Here is a 19,445-nt window from a genome sequence, read left to right as displayed (position 1 = left end):
AAAGTATTTCGAAAGACTGCTTAAACGTTCCGTTTTTAAAATGGTATTTTGTTTGTTAGAAAAAAAAGCAGTTATAAATGAACTGAAATTTATATTGAAAGATTAAATACTCGAGGCACTGAACTAGTGTAGGGAATATAAACTTTTTTGCGTCTTAAAACACATTCTAGATCATACAAACACAAAGGCGTAAAAAATGCGTTTTGTCAGCAACAGAAGTATTTTAAACTATTTGTTTGAATTATGATAAATTAGATTACAATAAAATTTGAACATTATACAAAAGAAAAGCAATTGCACAAAAATAACAGTTATTTCATCAAATTCAATTTGACGAAATTCTTTAAATAAATTAATTAATATAGTTCTTGGTAACAATATTGCATCAGCATTCTTTAAACAATAAATCTTTTTAAATATGGAAGGATAAAATATTTTTTGGAGAATTTATTATTTTAAAATAAGTTTTAGTTTCATAGTTTTGATTATATTTAATCTAAATAATTGTATCAAATATACTTTAACACATATATAAATGTTAAATATACTTTTCAGACGCATATTAGTTCGCTTATGCATCGCTTATTGAATGTTTCTTTTTGGAATTTTAAAGATTTAGTAAAAGCTTCATTGGAAGAAAAAGAAATCAAATTAAAACTTTATTATTTTTATAAATAAATGTTAAATATTCCAACCCCCCCCCCGAAATCAAAGCTATGAAAAGTTTTACTAGTGTTCAAAGTTTATTTTCATTCAATTTTAAAAAATTCGTTAAAAATTGTTTTAATTCCATATTTGCTTTTTAAATTTTAAACTTTTCTAAATATCAAAGTATATAAAACAATTACTTACCAAAATCAGTTTACTAGTTTTTACAATGGCTAAAAAATGCAGACAAAATTTAATGCATGGCTTGCATGAATGAAAAACCATTAATAGATGGTGAAATCATTTATTTATTATGAAATTATTTATACTAGCTTTATTTCTAATATTATTATTTATTGCATTTATCATATAGCATTAACATGTATACTGATTTTTTTTAATTTTATTTAATCTTAGACTACCAATGTAAAACAGTTATGTGCATAAATAAAATTAGTATAATTTTGGCACATTAACATCTAAAAATATGACTGTAGATCAAAATAAAAAGAGAAAGGAAAGACAGATATTTACAAAATCTTTTTCTGCGTCATAACCAGATAGGTACACTGGGAAAATATTCGATTCAAATTGAAATATAAAATATATATTACCGATTGCAATACAAAAAATCAGTCGGTAAAATCCATTTTGCCTCAAAATTCTTTATACCATAAAAGTAATTTTTACCGTAATATATTATGCCGAAATTTTTACTATAATATTTATTTAATTAGAGTGGTTCAGTGATTTTGCTGTAATTATTACTGAAAAAAAAACGGTATATCAGATTTGTTTCGTTCCGCAACATATTCCTGTAAAAATGGATTTTACGGTATAAAAGTACCAGCACCCTGAGTACTTGTGCTTTTTAACATAATCTGATTAGGAATCTTTTTTAGTATACCATTGTTCAGCATCTTTTTTTATATAAATGAAAGCTATGTGCCGTATAATATTTTTGCTTCATTAAATTTTAAAAATCTGAAACAAGATCGAAGCAAAAAGAGATGGGATATATTTTCTGCATCGTAATTAGGCAGGTTACGCAACAGGCTGGTTATTTTCCAGCTATTTCTACAATTTTTTTCCCTAAATTGTTCCAAAAAATGAAATCTGGGTTAAATTTCCAGTGCCTTGGAGCACTGGAAAAAATTCTTGTACCTCAAAGCACAGAAATTTTAATCTGATTATCTAAAATAAGAAATTTGCTTGATTAACAACTTAGTTAACACAAATGTATTTAGTTTCATTGTAAGTTTTATTCGATACAAAAATCCAATAACTTTTATTCCAATTTGGGATTGAATTTACAAAATTACGAAGAAAGATAAACAAAAATTTCGTTTTCAATTTCTTCATATAAGTTAAGTAAATCAGATGGTGAATTTTTTAAATAGTTATTGAAACCTGTAAGTATTGTAGCTTTCATTGTCAAAAGACGGTGTTGAAACTATTGTGACAGATTAAAGCCCACCTAGTTTCAGTTCTATTGGAACCAGCTTGTCTGAGAAGTAAAGGCGGCTGGCACACAATGCTAGTCTCATTGCCACTGACGAACTGCTGGTCTTGATCCTGTGGGGTCAGATGTAAATTCTATTACTTCCTAGAATAGTCAAACTGTCTGTTACAGGAGTACTGTTTTGAACATTTATTAATGATAAAACTGGGCCGGGATAGCCTGGTCGGTAGGGCGCTGGGCCCTTGTCCGACAGTTCGTGGGTTCGAACCCCGCCAGCCGAAGAATTATGTAGTAAAATGATTAATGCACGTTAAATCTGTCGAGTCGCAAAAGTCCTCCATGTTCCCATAACAAATCAATACCTCTGGGGGTACTGTATTGGAGATCGATCGTTCTCTGATTCAGGTTAAAATTACGATCTGTGGATGAATGTAGGAATGGGTCCGCCCTATATACGGGTGCGACGTATGGTCTGGCAGAAGTTGAATTCTTGGCCTTAGATGGAGCCACTGGAAAACAAGAACAATCGTACCCCTCTGCCTAAACAGGCATACGTCAACAACAATGATAAAGCTTAGGATATTTAAAATTTTCTCCAATACTTACACCTTTAATGAATTCCCGTTTTAAAATAAAATAGTAAAACATTTAATAAGTAGTTTTCTCGTTTAGTTAAATTTAGTCCCCCTTTAATAATGTTCAAACTCTAATTAACTTCAATAAATAAATTTGCATTGTTTGAAAACATTTTGTAAATCCTTACTTTTAATAAACGTTTTGTATTCGTTTTTAAAATTTTCGCTTTAATGAAAACAAGCCGATTTGAAAGGATTATTAAAGAATCTGATTTACCCCGTCAAAACTTTTAAATAATTAATAAAGATTTGAACTTCTGGAAATCTATATTGATGAACAGACAGAAAGAAAAAATTACTATTCGCTAGTAATTAATATTTTACATCGAAGTTTACGGTAGCAGAAAAAGCTGAGAATAATTAAATAATAAAACAACTGCTTTTAATGAGTATTTGGATAATTCTCTTTTACCCCTAAAGGAATATTCTAAGAAAATTATACATCATTAACTTGATAGTCTTGTAGCTTTAAATATTAATTTTGTGACCTTAATTACAGTTGGTTTTATTACTTTTATTGCTTGCACGCTCTAATGATCTTATTTTAGCTGGATTCTCTTTGAAAAAAAAATACGTAGAATCTTTACACGAGATGAACTTGACGAACGAGATGAATCTTTACATCATCAACGCAAAAGGAAAAAGGAAAACTTTTCTATTTTAAATAACAAAGAAATATTTTTAATTAGTGATCCTTGATATTATTTAAGAAACGTTTTCATTTTTTTTTTGTTTTTGCTCTGTAATAAGGAAAAGAAATATTAAAAAATAAAAAAGTAATTAGCAATTATTTAGTTGATTGTGACCAGTTTCTTTGTAGCATGTAAATTGAAGAAAATGAAAAATGATTACAATCATAGAAGAAAAACTTTAAAAGGTTCTATTTCAAACTAAATTTCGAAAAAAAGTAATTACTCGAATTTATTTTCTTTAAAGCCAAGAACTCAAATATGAAATAAAGTTCAGGTCTCATAGTAAGACAATGTCAATCAACTAAAAAAAGAAATTTTGATGGAAAAAAATTTAGTGAAAATCATTTATTATTATTGCTTTAAAAACTACGTCAACAAATAGCTTTTGCATACTAAGGCTCCTATACTATCAGAGCTGACCTATCAAGCAATATTGGAGCAAAAAAGTTCGCAAGTTAACGTTATGTTAGTATTGTGCTTATGTTAGCTCTTTGGAGCAAAAATAGATTATGAGTCGGCCTGTCTAATTCAGGGGCTCTATTGCATACTATTGTCTATTCTAAATGCAGAGAGACTTATTTTAGTATCGCACCAATTTATTCATTTATTTCTCAGTCTATCGCTTAAAAAGTACCCATTCAGCAAAAAATTATGATCTCACGGTGAAAAAAATTCTGGTAAAATTACCGTACTTTATGATGATGATATTTCTAGTAAAAAAAACATAATACTAAATACTCATTCTTCTAATTCTTATATTTCTTAATTATTATATACTTCATTCATATAACTAAAATATACATTATTTATACTATTTATTTGGAGTTTTTCCATTCGCATGGTATAGGTTTACCGGAAGTTTTGCCTTTTCAAAATTACAGTTTTTATTACCACACTTTTAATAAAAATTACAAAACTAAAAAGCAAATTTAGCCAAATAAATAGAATTCATACTTTTTATGCTATGCTCTGCAGGGGTCCCCAACCCTATGCCCGCGGGCACCATGGCGCCCGTCGATCGATCTAGGTGCGCCCGCAGCTCAACGATAAAATATTTCAGTTCTCCATTTTACCAATAAATGCTATGCAAGTGCATACTGAAGTACGCTGGCTCAGTCTCAGTAAAAGTAAAGTACTTGAATAGATTTCTGCATATAATTGGAGAAATACGAAATTATCTTGCAACTAAAAATAGAACTAAGAGATCCTCTTAGGCTAGCAGATTTGTCTTTCATAATGGACATAAGGGAAAAACTACATTATTTAAACTTGGAGCTGAGGGAAAGGACAAACATAAAGCAAAAATGATAGAGGCTGTTAACTCGTTCAGAGCTAAGCTAGTTTTGTGGATATCACATTTGAAAATGAAGTCTCTTGTGCATTTTCCAAACATGAAAAAATTGATAGGTGACAGTGAAATTGACATTTGTCATCAACCTCCAATTGCTTAATGATCAATTTAATAGCAGCAATTTAATATCATCGAGCCTTTGATAACTTTTTTGTTAATCTTTTTACCAACCAAATAAACGTAACCGTAATAGCAGCATACATTTCAGAATTTCTTCAAGTAATGCGAGAAGAATTGGATATAGAAATTTTGGATCTCCATTGGATGACATTATCCTCAAAACTATTATATCACATGACAAATTCTGGAATATATTTGAAGGACTAAATTCCATTCTTAAAAAGAGCATCATATTCTCCCAATTATGTAGCACTGGTCATCGAAATGCCATGCCAAACACCATATGCCACTGTATTTTATAAATAATTTTTATATTTCTGAAAGCAATTTAGTAATAATTTATTTTACACAAAAATATTAATTGCATTCATATGTTAAATTAATTTTTGAAATTTAATTTTTTGTGCACTATATGTAGTGTGTATTATTACCTATGTATACCAACTATAAATTTATCTTGAAAAAATAAATGGTGCCCGCCATTCGACCGATATTCTGGTATTTGCTCTTAGGTACATAAAGGTTGGGGACCACTGCTCTAGAATATACAAACTACCGCATATATCAGTATATAAACTACGGAATGTTTGTCTTGTTTCTGTCAAATAAAATTTGACTTAGTTTTGACTGACATCTTACTTAGAGTAATTTTTAATAACTACTCTGAATACATAGATTTAGAATTCCTGTTAAAAATTAACTCGAAAGTGTATATTACAGGTATATCTAATAATGTTTAAGCTAGGAAAAAAACATAATCGATACAAAATCAATCGAATTACAAATGAGAAAAGGTAATAAAAAGCATCACGAGCAGTTTGATTTCCTGTTGAAAGTGTTTCAAATATTTTTCCCGTAAATATTCCCTCTTTTTATCTGCAATCAAATAAGTTATGATGTTTTAAGTGCCATTAGATTTTCATAGCACGTTTTAGCCTTGCTTAAATTTTAATTTGTGATATTTAATGTGTGTGTTTCGTTAAAAATAAACTCGAAAGTGTATATTACAGGTATATTTAATAATGTTTAAGCTAAGATAAAACATAATCGATACAAAATCAATCGAATTACAAATGAGAAAAGGGAATAAAAAGCATCAAGAACAGTTTGATTTCCTGTTGAAAGTTGAAAGTGTTTCAAATATTTTCCTGCAAATATTCCCTCTTTTTATCTGCAATCAAATAAGTTATGATGTTTCAAGTCCCATTAAATTTTCATAGCACGTTTTAGCCCTGCTTAAATTTTAATTTGTGACTTTTAATGTGTGCGTGTTTTAAAAAAAAGTCTTTAAGAGTGTATATTACGGAACACCGTGAATGCGAATTATATAATAGAATACCGTAAGAAATAAACTCAAATTACTTCAATTTTATTTAATAGGTAAAGAAAAAAATCATATAAAAATAAAAGCAACTTAGAAGAAAACGTGCATGCATTTTTGTGCCCTGTATTAAGTAGGGAATATACAACCCATTTACTAATGGCAATTGATTAGTCAACTGCATAGCAAAACTTTTAAACTTAACTTGAGACTTTACTAGAAATAAAACTCGGCTCTGGCCTTTAAAAAGAATCTAACATAAATAATGACACGAGTTCACATCTTTAATATTGCGTCTCAAGTATCCCGACAAATTCAGAACTTCACCAAATCTTGAATGATATTTTATGACATATTCCACCAAAGAGATTTTCCAGGAAAAAAAATCATGGTTTCTCAATGAAGAAAAAGAACTTATGAGCTTTTAAAGGAAACTGGGAAAAGGTTGTCCAGGGCAACGAAGGTACTTACCTGTTGCTGTGGGGGGAATGCCAGGGCGGCACTGGCTTCGCGCATGTGTAGTAGCCTCTTCTTTCGTCGATCTTGTGAAGGGCGCCGAGGGGGCGAATAGAGGATCATCCTTTCCTTGCGGTTCCTGGAATAATATTTGCAGATGATAGCTGACAGAGCGATGACTAGAGCGAGTCCAACACCAGTTGCTGCTCCTAATATATCTGGAGGAAGTGAACTGTAAGGGGGAAAAAAAAGAATTTTTAGAAAATTTAATCATGAAAAAGAACTTTTATGAGCAAAAGTAGACGCATTTGTTTGTTAGCTTTTAATTTAGCCAAGTCAAAATAAATAAATCCTTTTTTTCTTCACATTAAAACTTTTTTTTATACCGTACATTTCGTTAAGGATATCAAAGGTTAAAAGTTAAGATCTTCAAGAGAAAAGGTTAAAAATTTTGAAACTAATAAAAAGTTATCTTGTTTTTAATTTTATTAATTTCTAAAAATATAACAGTATATTAGTAATATAAAAGTATATATCGAGTAAATATAAAAGTATACCGAGTAATCGCCTACATTCAGAAAAGTTTTAGACAACAAGAAATATCTAATGTTACGTTTTACTAGGAGATTCAAACCCCTGCTCACTTCGCTCACTAACCTCCGAGATTATTTCTCTTAAATTATTGTTTTCTTCTACTAAAAAGTAAGTAATTTCCACAAATAATATTATGTCAACAAAATATAAAATTATTGAAAGTTTTCATAAGAATATTTTCTGGATATGTTATTCCACTACCAGGTTTTGAAAAATAATTATCTGAACTTGTAAAAGAAATTTAACCTAAGGAATACAGATTGTGTGAAATAACCAGAAGAAATAAATGATAAATAATTTTACTCGTTAATGAGAATTATCACAGTTCAAATATGGTACTTATCTCTCGTCTTTTAAGTTTTATTTTATTTTTAAAAATTTAAATGAAAATGTTATTTCTCGTTTCTTTCTTTTTTGTAACTTATTATATCAAGTCAAGCTCGAACTTTTAGAATAAAAGGTCACGTGGGAGAAATATCAATTTTTGTTCAACAATGGATAAATAGACAGTATTTAAAGCTAAAAACTGAGAAACCTTTTAGAAAAGAAAAAGCAATTGAAAAAAAAAGAAACTTGAGTTAAATTAACAAATAAAATTGTCTTTATCAACTAATACAATAATGCATTTCAGCGGGCAGTAGATCAGACGGCAGGATATTTTTTACTACAAGTTTAACAGTTATTAATTCTCAAACTAACTATTGAATGTTAATTTTTTATTTCATCGTACTCCATGTACTTATTTTTGCAATTCTTCGTATATTTGAGATTCCAAGTCTAAAATTTTTTATGACTCTAAACAAAATTTAACGCAAAGTTGAACATCCAAAAGAGTGAAGATAGCGGCAAATACGATTTTTTTAATGTTGAAAGATATTAAATTATGATTTAGATTTTTAAATTTATTTGGACAAAGAGGAATTAATTGTTTTAAAGATTTGCTTTTTGCAGTAGGATGTAGATATTTTCAAAGCAAAAATGCTATAGTGTGAATCGTTTTTGACTACAAGAAATACTTAATGTTACGTGTAAGCGATTTAATAAATTAGGTAAAATTACTATTGTTTTGAATTTCTAAATTTATTAGTTCATAGGGGTAATTAATTGACTTAAATAAAGTTTTGGGAGTATTTTTTTCCAGATACTTTCAGAACCTTATACAAAAATATTATATTCCAAAGAAATTTAAGAAAACAAGAAATACTTGATGTTTCTTTTAAATGATAGTATAAATTAGATTAAATTACCGTTGATTTGAATTTCTAAATTAAGTAGTGCATTAGGTGTAATCAGTAGTTTCAGATTTGTTTGGGCAAGATTTTTTCAGAATCTAATATCGAAATACTAAGTTCCGAAAGAAAACAAGAAATGCTTATGTTACTTCTTTACGATTTTATAATATAGGTGAAATTGCTAATTTGATTTCTGAATTAGAAAACGGCTTGAAAAGTAAGTTATTTTATTTATTATTATTATTTTTTTGCAGAAAATTGCTAAATCTGAACATAAATTTTTAAAAGATAGCGTGATCAATTTGTTTTTGAATATGTCATGAAAAGCATTATAATATCGTATATATTTATGAAAATGTTCAATGCTGGTACTCTAAAATTTGAATCTAAGACAAGTTACAATATAAGAGACAAGAAATAAAAAAAATACATACATATGGGTTAGTTTTTTTAGCAGTAGATAAACAGAGTAATATGTTTTTGTAATCTACATACTTAGTGCGCACTTTTGTTTGCATCATACACATTTCTCATATATTTGTAAACAAATGTATTGAGAATAAACATATCTATGATCATAATTTTAAGAAACTTTTGGTATATCTTAATGTATTATTTCTTGTTTTGAGCTCTATTTTTAGAAAAAGAAACCTCGATTAAAGTACTGAGAATCTGATTTTTTTTTTAAATTTTCTTTTCAAATATTGCGTTTTTTTCTCATATTCTAATTATTTACATCATCTTTTTTTTTTATAACAAGATTCACTCCTTTTTCTCCAAATTGCGTTTTTTTTTTTTTTTTTTTTTTTTTTAAGTTTTTAATTATATTTATAGTTGCGGATAAAAATGACTTTTTCGTTTTTAAAAATCATAGATTTAAATGTTTTACAAATTCTTATATAATTATAAAAATAAATTCGCATTCAATTATTTTTTAATGAAACCATTATTAATTTGAAAGTTATAAAAATTTAATGAAATATTTTTTGACAAATAAAGCACAAATCGTAACCGTTTTGGATATTATTGGTCGCAGCTACTTTTATGATAAAAACACATGACTGGAAATGAAAAGAGGTATGATGTTCATATACGCAATTTCAAAAAATGAGAGAGTATTTTTTAATTTTATTAAGTATACTATTTAAAAGCTCGAAAACTAATATTCATTTTTATATTTTTCTAACTTTCTATTACTTACATACTCTCTGAATACATTTGCCAATTGTTGTAACTTTTATTTTGCAATTATTATTGTTTAAAATACATACATTTGTATATTTGTATATAAATGTTGCATTCATATTATTAAATAGAATGTATGATCTTGTATTTCATTTCAATGTTGCATGCATAATTCAGTGAGTAGATGAAAAATTATGCTTACGGTAATCGTAGAGTAAATTTTTTTAGTGCAATATAAGTTTAGTCAACATCTCAATTGTTTTTAGTTTAGTCATAATATTTAAAAGTATATTTTTTAGAGTTAGCAGTGCTAATAAAAACAAGATGTCCGGTAAATATATTAAGGATGAAAAAAAAATTATATCATTCATTTTTCAAAATGTTATTACACTAATTTCTCCTTTTTTTAAAAATTACAAAAAGTTTAGGTTTAACAGAATTTTTTTAACAAACTACTTCAGAAAATTTAAATTTTTCAAGAGATTTAAGAAATAATTTTTTAAAACATTTTAAAACTTAAGATTCATAAATTATATTTTACAACACATGCTCTACAACTTGAGTAATTTACAACTTAGACTTGGGATTAGCGAATTATATTTTATAAGAATAAACTATATTTTTTTATCAAAAATAAGGAAAGCAGTTTAAATTAAATGCATTTATCAATGATAATATCATGATATAAGAAGAACTAGCGGCTGAACTAAAGACTGTCGATTATAAATCAATTATAGATAATCAAGTTTTAAAATGATAATAATTTCCTTAGCTTTTTATTTTTTTAACTAATTAGTTTTCTGTTGAAAGTTTTATAAATGAATAAGTTTTCTTCACCCTATTTCAAAGATGAATTAGTGTCAAAAAACATTTATAACCTACAAGCTCCTTTAAGTTGTTTTTTCTTGCAGATGGCGCCATCTATGAATCAACTCATGCATTTTACAACTTTTTTCAACTCGTGGGCAAGAGAATGCTTTTTTATTAATTCTGTAATTTGTGTCAAAATATTAGTTGAATATTCTTCTTTAACAAATTTTTTGAGATATTTTTGTATTAAAAGCATTCTTTTTCATTATTAAAATTTTCCTTTTTATTATTTGTAAACGTAGTGAATGAAAGCAATATATAATGGTAGATATAATTAAATTAGTGATAAGAAAAAAAGNTGAGATATTTTTGTATTAAAAGCATTCTTTTTCATTATTAAAATTTTCCTTTTTATTATTTGTAAACGTAGTGAATGAAAGCAATATATAATGGTAGATATAATTAAATTAGTGAAAAAAGATAATATTCATTAAAAAAAGATAATATTCATTAAAAAAAGATAATATTCATTACCAATTTTAAAAAAAACTGCTACCTATTTAATTTTAAGATTTTATACCGAAGTTTTAATAAAAATTTATATTATGAATTGCTGTAAACTGATTGAAGAAATGCGTTTTAGTTGATTTTATTTTAAAACAAAAACATATTTTAAAAATTTCGATAAGATACTTTAGCTGAATGCATTCAATTACTGTAAGAAAATGCTATTTTAATGCTAGTAAATGCTATGTTCCGTAAGAACTTAATAAAAAATTGAAAAAAAAAGTAAACTAAAGAACTATTTTTTGTATAAGATAAACCATATTGAAATTATTTAAAAAATATCGTTTTAAAAGTAAATCTCATCCGTTTTATTAACTTGTAAAATAAATATAAATAATTGTTTTTTAAATTTAAAATAATAATAACATTTACCTTAACATAAAGATGAATTCTATGAGATAATCGAAGTTGTGCAGTAGCAAAAACCGAGTTTTATTTGAGAAAAAAAATCTATTTATTAAGTGACATTATAAGGAAAAAATAAATAGCATAACTGATCAGTTATTGCTTCAATTCTTAACATTCAAAATTATTTAATATATGTTATGGCCATGAGCTACAGAATTATTTCAAAGGTAGGTTTTCTCAAAAAACTAAAAACGAACATACTACGTAAAAGTTTTAATTTCTGACTTGGATCTTTCAAAGGAAAATGTGAAGTTGTTTTCTCCTAAATGTGGCGCCATCTACTTTTGAGAATTTTAACGATTCTAAAATCTAATTCGAAATTATCAATTAATGTTACAAAAACTATTAGATATTACAGTTTTTTCCCTTCTTTTTTAAAATTATATCGTCCTTTTTACTCATAGTTTCCTGAAATAAAGTAAATAGAAAAACAATATAGCTTCTAAATTACTATTAATTAGAGAAACATAGAACAATGTATAATTTAAAAAAAAGCTATTATTCTGAGAAATTTAGCCTGTTTTTAAATATTATTGATTGCTGGTGATAATATTTGCATTGAATTATGTCTTTTTTACATATAAAATTGATGCAAGGCAATTCTCTTTACTTTCTCTAAAAATTAGCCGAAACTAGGTGATTTTTAAAACTTGACTTTTGATAATTATTTCCATAATTATTGACTTTCAATAATTATTTTATTTAATAGTGAGCTTCGCCTATTACTCGCTGACATTCTCATACTTCTTAAGAGAAGACCTCCTTAAAGCTGACTCAGACTTCAAAAATACTTCGGAAGCTTATATTACTTGTACATTACTGGCTTCCGAGTTAGTCTGGTTTGATACAAGATCCAGTATTTTCAACCTAAAAAATTGCTGAAACTATATTAAAAGATTAATAGTTCTAGAATAATGATTTTTTTCCTTTTTGTCGAATGTGGATATCGCAAAAACTACACATTTTTGTCATGGAACCTGAATTCAATAGCATGGATAATTAATTTGAGAATTTATAACTTCAAAATTTGTTGGAAAAAATACCTTACTTGCTGCTTTACAACCCGCGGGATTGCTACTATACAAAAATGAATTTAGCACGCTGAATCGCGCATTTTCAGTTTTTTCGCTTTAAATAAAGATTTTCAATCTATTTTTGTCTCTCCAATTTTAATTTTTTAAGTTCGCGCTTCGCATAATGTCCAAAGTTGCAAAGAAAAAATTAATAAAAAATATAGAAATATATTAGATGTTGCCAGATATAAATCATAAGCATTAATGCTGAAATTTTTTTAAAAATATGAATTTTTCAAGAAAGACAAAAATTGTTTGCTGGTAATATAATGTTTTGCAGGTAATATAAAGTTATCGATATCGATTTTTAACAAACAAAGCTACTTTTTATTTATTACTTCTGATTGTTTACACATTCAATATTCCTAAATTTTAACTTTCATTTTTTTTTTCAAGTCGAGTTAATTATTTTTAAAATCCAAATAATCATTCCTTTTGTTACGATTAACATATTAAAATGCTGTTACAATAATTATAAATCTTATAAAGAAAATGATTTTTTATTGGTAAGTATCGATTTTTAAGGAAAGGAAATAGAATGACGAATGTGAGGTCAACACAGGTGTTACAAACAGGGGGAGCAGGGGGTTGAGCCTCCTTGTTTAGTAAATAAATAAGAGTTGTTAGGTTATTTAAAGTGGGAAAAAAAAACTCAGATAGTTATATTTGTAAAATTATAAATATGTTCTGTTGTTTAAAAACTATAGAATTTAAGTTGAGTATGTTTTAATTATCTCATTTGTTTTCAAAACTAGTTTAACAAAAATTGTTAACACAATGTAAAATATGCGTTGAGTTAATTATGTTGACTTAAAGTTAGAGTAATTTAAAATCATTATAAAGACATTAAATTACTTCTTTTTATTCTATAGTTTTATATTTTAGTACTGGAGTTGAAAAGCTGACACAATTTTTAGTTAATGACTGTCAATATTTAACTCCGTAGCCTTGTAATTTTCAACCCAGAAGACAAAGAAACTTTTGGGTAACATGGGAAAAACTTAACGATGGAACTAATCCGCATTTGCGTTAGATGATGATGAAAATTACGAAATCCTCTCACGGTTTGCCCGACGGCAAAGGGAATCTAACTCCTGATCCGTTAACTACCACTAAGGTTAGTTTAAGCCAGCACTGTGGTACGTGTCAACCGGTAACAGAATTCGTCTCGAACCAACCATCGCTGGGATTGGAATTTGTGGCATCTCATTGGGAGGCAAGTGCTCTTTCTCATGGCTCAAGCTATTTTTATTATTGTTATTCGGGTCATTTGATTAATCAGCTTGGCTACTTCAGGGATACTAAACTGTATTGGTAGCAGAAATATGATTTGGTAGCAGAGATATGATGCAGCCCTGTGATTGGTAGCAGAAACAAATATAATCATGGAATAAACAAAAATGAACTACCATTTATTTACATTCTAATTTTAATACTAATTTACATACTACTATTGCATTCCAAATATAAAATAAATTAAAAAAAAAAACAGTGTGATGCAAAGAAATAATTGAATAATTAGAAATAAGGTTTCCACACTTTCTCGTTGCTTTTGCTGAACCCTGAAAATACTTTCGTAATACGAACCCACTCATATAAAACTAACGTAGTTATTAATTTAGTGAATTAGTGAACTTATATAAATGGTGAATATGTTTTTTAAAAACCAAGTTCCAAACATATATATATATATATATATATATATATATATATATACCGTGAAACCTTTGATATGCGTATTATACTAGTCCGGTACTGTTCCGTTTCGACGGGTCCAGAAAAATTATTATCACAGTACTTCTTGGTAATGGTATTATAGGTGTCTAGTAACGTTTATTACAATACTAGTAGCATTTATAATCAAAATTAACTGAATATCGTTGTCATAAATAGTAGTTTGGTGTTTTTTTACGAAATGCGAAACGGAAAAGTATTAACATTTCTCTGGTAAAATGCATATAAAGAGCATTAAATCATAATTTTTTTTTAAATCAAAATTTCAATATATGAGCAAAACTATTCAACATTAGTAGCATAAAAGCGGGCCATTATAAATATTCGCATACACAATAATAACAATTCATTTACGTAATGAATTAAACTAAATTAAGGAAAAAAAATTTGTGAATCTTTTGCTTTATATTTCAGTTTTTAATTCTTTGCTTCCAAAACGAGGGAAAAAAAACTTCATCAGTAAAGTGAGAATAACAAATACATATAATTTGGCCTTGGAATACTCCATATTTCTTTTGCAATTTTATATGGTAATCTTATCAAAATGTAAGAAAGAAGTTAATTGTTTTATATATTGTTTTTGCATTTTAAAGTCAAAAAACAAATAATAATGAAATAATTAATATAACAAATAATAAAAAAGTATAATAAATTATATATCATAATAAATATATATAATAAAATATAATAAATAATATATTGTAATAAGTAATAAAAAAATAATAATGTGAAAAAATTAATTAGTATTTTAATATAGATTAAATATTGTACTTATATTTATTAATAAGTTAATTTATTTAAATGGTACATAATGTATAACTGCTTCTTAAATAAATTGTTTCATTATTGTGATCATTTTTGTTTTATTTAAATAGAAAACTGAAACGTTTATAAAAAGCGTAGCACAAATACATGATTCGTTCTAATGTTAGTTCAAAAACAGAATTTTGAAAAAAAGTCGTTAAAAATAAATATAACAGTTACATATATGATTTAGGCAAAGTTTCTAAGTCCTTACTAGGTACTCATTCTTAAAGTTATATTTTAAGGATTAGTTAAAAATTTAAAATAACAGTGCATTGCTAGAAAACGTAGTAAACTCTTTAAAGTTATTTCATATTGTAAGTTAAATTTAATATAGATGAATAAAATGTACAAAAGTATTAATTTCCGGAAAACTTAAGACAAAATTATTTTTTAATGTTAAGTCAGGGCTGAAATAATTTAAAAGTTATATTTTTATAATAATTTCTGCAAAATAAAACATTTTTTTAAAAAACATGATTGGGTTTTCTTTGAGAAATCACGTAATAAAATTTTTAAAATTTATAGAAAATATGTAGTTTTATTAATAAAATTTAAACATGAATTTTAATTGAATATTAATAGAATATTTACATGTATAAACATGATCCTATTTAAAGTTATTTCATTTATTTTAAGGGAAATAATACTTCTAAAAAAAATATGGATCTTAACTTTAGGCAAATTTTAAAAAAAATTAACACTTTTTATTCATAAGCTATATTCATATAATATTTTGAAATTTAGCGGACACTGAGAAATATCTTTTGGATTACAACCAATTATTTCAGACTGTGATGACATCTACCGAAAAAATAAAGCACTAATTAAAAGGTTATTTCAAACTTCGAATATTTTGTGAGTATTATTGTTTAAAATCTTAACAATAATCTTATAATTTATTACTAAATTGAAAAAAAAACTAACCAATGAAACGAGCTTATGATTTTTTTAAATATTCAATATTTATACAACTATTTTAGATACAAGAGATTGCCAAGTAGAAATCAAAAAAAGTACTCCTTAAATTTGGCAATACAATAGAAAAAAATCATAGTTTAAGGCTAATACTTACTTGATTTATCGAACGAAAATAAAAGAAAAAACTTGTATGCATTTTTATAATTTTATAACTATTTGGTTACGAAAACGTAATAATAACATGTTTACCTCAGTATGAATATTATTTTTCATGTAAGTATTTATAATTAAAGTATACAATTGAAAGTACTAAAGCCTAACAATCGAAAAAAAAAAAACAGAAAGAAATTATTGAATATAAGTATACAGTTTTATAGAAGGCGAAATAAAATTGTTGCCAAAATTACTATACTTGTTTGGTCAGTATCTCTGGTAAACAAAACCATAATGCAGGTAATTAAACTAAAATATTCGGTATTTAAGCTATTCATTTGAGAATTTTTCCATTCATTATAGTGACGGTTTACCAGAGATTCTAGTTTCCAAATTTATAGCTCTTTACCGAACATTTAATAATAGCACACATTAATGATTTCCATACCATGATCTATTAAACCACAATTAATTTACAGAAATGTTTTTCTGAACTATAATTTATTTAACCATTTATTTGGTGATTTTAACCTTTTGATATCCATGTCTTTTACTGATTAGAATGGTAATAGACCAGGGTTGGCAAGTTTTTGACACATGACGGTTTTTACCGGTTTACACCATGGTTTTTACCGTCATGTCAAAAACCTCTGTCAAAAACCCATAGTTTTGGTAAAACTGTATTTTTATTTGAATTTAACTGCTTATAATTTAATATTAATTAATTTTTGGGCATTAAAATTAGAAAAAAAGTTGTTAAAAGATATTTAAGAACAGATTCTTGCATTTTCACAACATGATTATATCAAAACATACTATTTGAATTAAAGTATTAGGATACTAAACAAAATTTTCAACATTTCCAAGCATCATTTTGTTTGGCATATTACATTACTGAAGAATGTCAAGTCATTCTTGACTTAGAGTTTGTTAGTAGTTACAAGTTTTGAAAGTTATGTTTAGCTTATTTCTAATATTTAAGAAATGCCAAATTTTAAATTCTTCTTTTTAGTTCTTGAATTTATTAATAGTTCCAAACTTTTTTGTTTGTTTGTTTATTTCTAACAATTAAGAAGTGCAAAATTTTGAATCCTTTGCATATCAAGCTATAATGATAAAAGTAAGTGTCACTATTTTCGATAAGTATATTACAATATTTCTGTATGAATGTATATCCTTCGATAAGAATACACGTATATAGTTGCAAAATCAATAGCAATCATTTATAAAGGCAATTATGTGAAAATAATATATTGTCCTCTATATGCCGTAAATGAACGAAAACAGTAGGTTTTTGACGATTTTTACCACTGTCATGTCAAAAACCAGTTTTTGAAGGCAAAAACCCAACCCTGTAATAGACGTTACAATCTGTTATTATTTTCATGATTTATTTAAATAGGAGATTTATTTAAAAGGTTGTTAAAAACTAGGTGACAGTTAATTATTTATTTTCCTAACATATTTCTCAACTGTAAGAGAAGGGAAATGGGCCTACATATTTTTCGAGGGTTTTAAATATATAGATAACGGTGTCTGTTTTAGGCATCATTCATAAAAGTAGTGGGATTTATTCATTCACATATATTAAGTGGATTTATTTGTAAATACAAAGAATGGCTTAAACTCTTTTCAATTGACAGACAGCACACGTTTGAAATAGACTGCAAAAATATACAGCCAGTGTTTAACATACAGCGTGCAAAAATATACAGCCAATATACAGCCGATTTTCAACACTTCAGAGCAATACTGTATTCACTGATTGATACTCTTGAACACAGAAGTCGTTTAGCTGAAGTGTTGTAAATTATTTGTTTGATTTAATTTGATAAAAAAAATCTGATAATTGGGCAAAACTTCTCGCAGTTTTACTTATATGTGTGGCTATATTATATCCTTTTAGTTTTCAGTTTTTCGTCTTTTTAATATATATATATATATTAGTTTTTTTTTCAAGAAGATTTTGACAATTGACGGTTTTATCTTGCTTTAACAGTCATGTCAAAAAAAAAACTTTTTGGCATTGTTTCTTACAATTGTCAAAAATCATGAAGTTCTGGATCACGTAAAACGAATGGCGTTCTCATACGCCACGGACTGACAATACGCCGAAATAGATTGGGATTGAATTAATTGCGAAAACGTTGAATGTGAACTGAGTCTCTTTGCAGAATTCGTAGCGAAAATCAACATGGTAAAGGAAAAATCTCTTTTTGAAAAAGGGAAAATTAAGTACTTCTTTATTGCAGTGTTCCCCAACCTTTTTATCACCACCGACCTGTCAGATAATTTTACCGCTGCCCGCTAGGGGGGGGTGATAGTTTTATATTTTAGATTACTTTGATTTATTAAATTTAATTTAATTGTTTTTAAACATGCCTTCAAAATAAAATAGAGTTACACCAAAAAATAAATATAAAGTTATTTAACATTTTAACTTACTAGAACGTTAAATCAGTGAGAACTCTGAGCTCGTTTCTTTGTAATGGGACGGTTCCATTTGGGGGTAATCGGAGACAATGATACAATAAAAACATTAAAAATATATGTCACTACCTTCGGGGGCCCCTTTTTTTTAAATAAATAAAATTTTAATGGAGCACAGATATTTTTAATTTGGAGTATAAACCTAGGAATTTAAATTCAGTTTCAGTGAAATGGGCGGCCCGATACCATTTGATCCACGTACTGGTAGTGGTCCGGGGAACACTGCTTTATTGTACAGTAAAAATGTAATTTTAATTCCTAGTTGTAACCCAAGTTCATTAGAGACGTTTAATTTCTGTGCAAATTGATACATTTCTTCTAAATTCTTAGCATCGAATTTCATCTCAAAAAGTAATAGTAAGACTGATATTATACGAACATTTTAACTAAAGCCAATATATTGTTAAAGATATTGCGTGTAGTTTTTCTGCGATTTATAGACTTTTTCGTAAAATATAATTTGATAGATCATTTTGCAAAGCTATTTAGTTTTTTATAATGTTCTAAAGTATTTTTAAAATATTTCAAATTTATTATAATAGTTTTAAAAAACGTTCACTGAAACAATGCATTTTACTTTTTTTTAAAATATTAATGTTGCAAACGTTTTTAAGACTTTGTTGTAATTACTTTGAAATTCTTTTACTAATGCTTGATTATAGTCCAATATAACACACATGATGAATGATTTCATGAATTAAACTACGAATAAAACGAAAAAAAAGCAAACATTAAAAGTGTTGATGAGTAATTTAATAAATAATAAATCAAGTATTTGTAATTCTTCAT

At 26.7% G+C, this 19,445-nt stretch overlaps 1 protein-coding gene across 1 annotated transcript in view; it reads right to left on the bottom strand.

The window, feature by feature from the left end:
• LOC107453852 (synaptotagmin-6-like) overlaps positions 1–19,445 on the bottom strand; it is a 179,201-nt gene that overhangs the window by 81,084 nt on the left and 78,672 nt on the right. Inside the window, exon 2 of the mRNA XM_071179586.1 lies at positions 6,701–6,917. Within this exon, the coding sequence (XP_071035687.1) occupies positions 6,701–6,917 (217 nt within the window). The remainder of the gene's footprint in view (positions 1–6,700; positions 6,918–19,445) is intronic.

This window comes from Parasteatoda tepidariorum, chromosome 4 (assembly GCF_043381705.1).
Source record: "Parasteatoda tepidariorum isolate YZ-2023 chromosome 4, CAS_Ptep_4.0, whole genome shotgun sequence".
NCBI classification, from domain to species: domain Eukaryota; kingdom Metazoa; phylum Arthropoda; class Arachnida; order Araneae; family Theridiidae; genus Parasteatoda; species Parasteatoda tepidariorum.
This window is presented reverse-complemented; position numbering and strand designations above follow the sequence as displayed.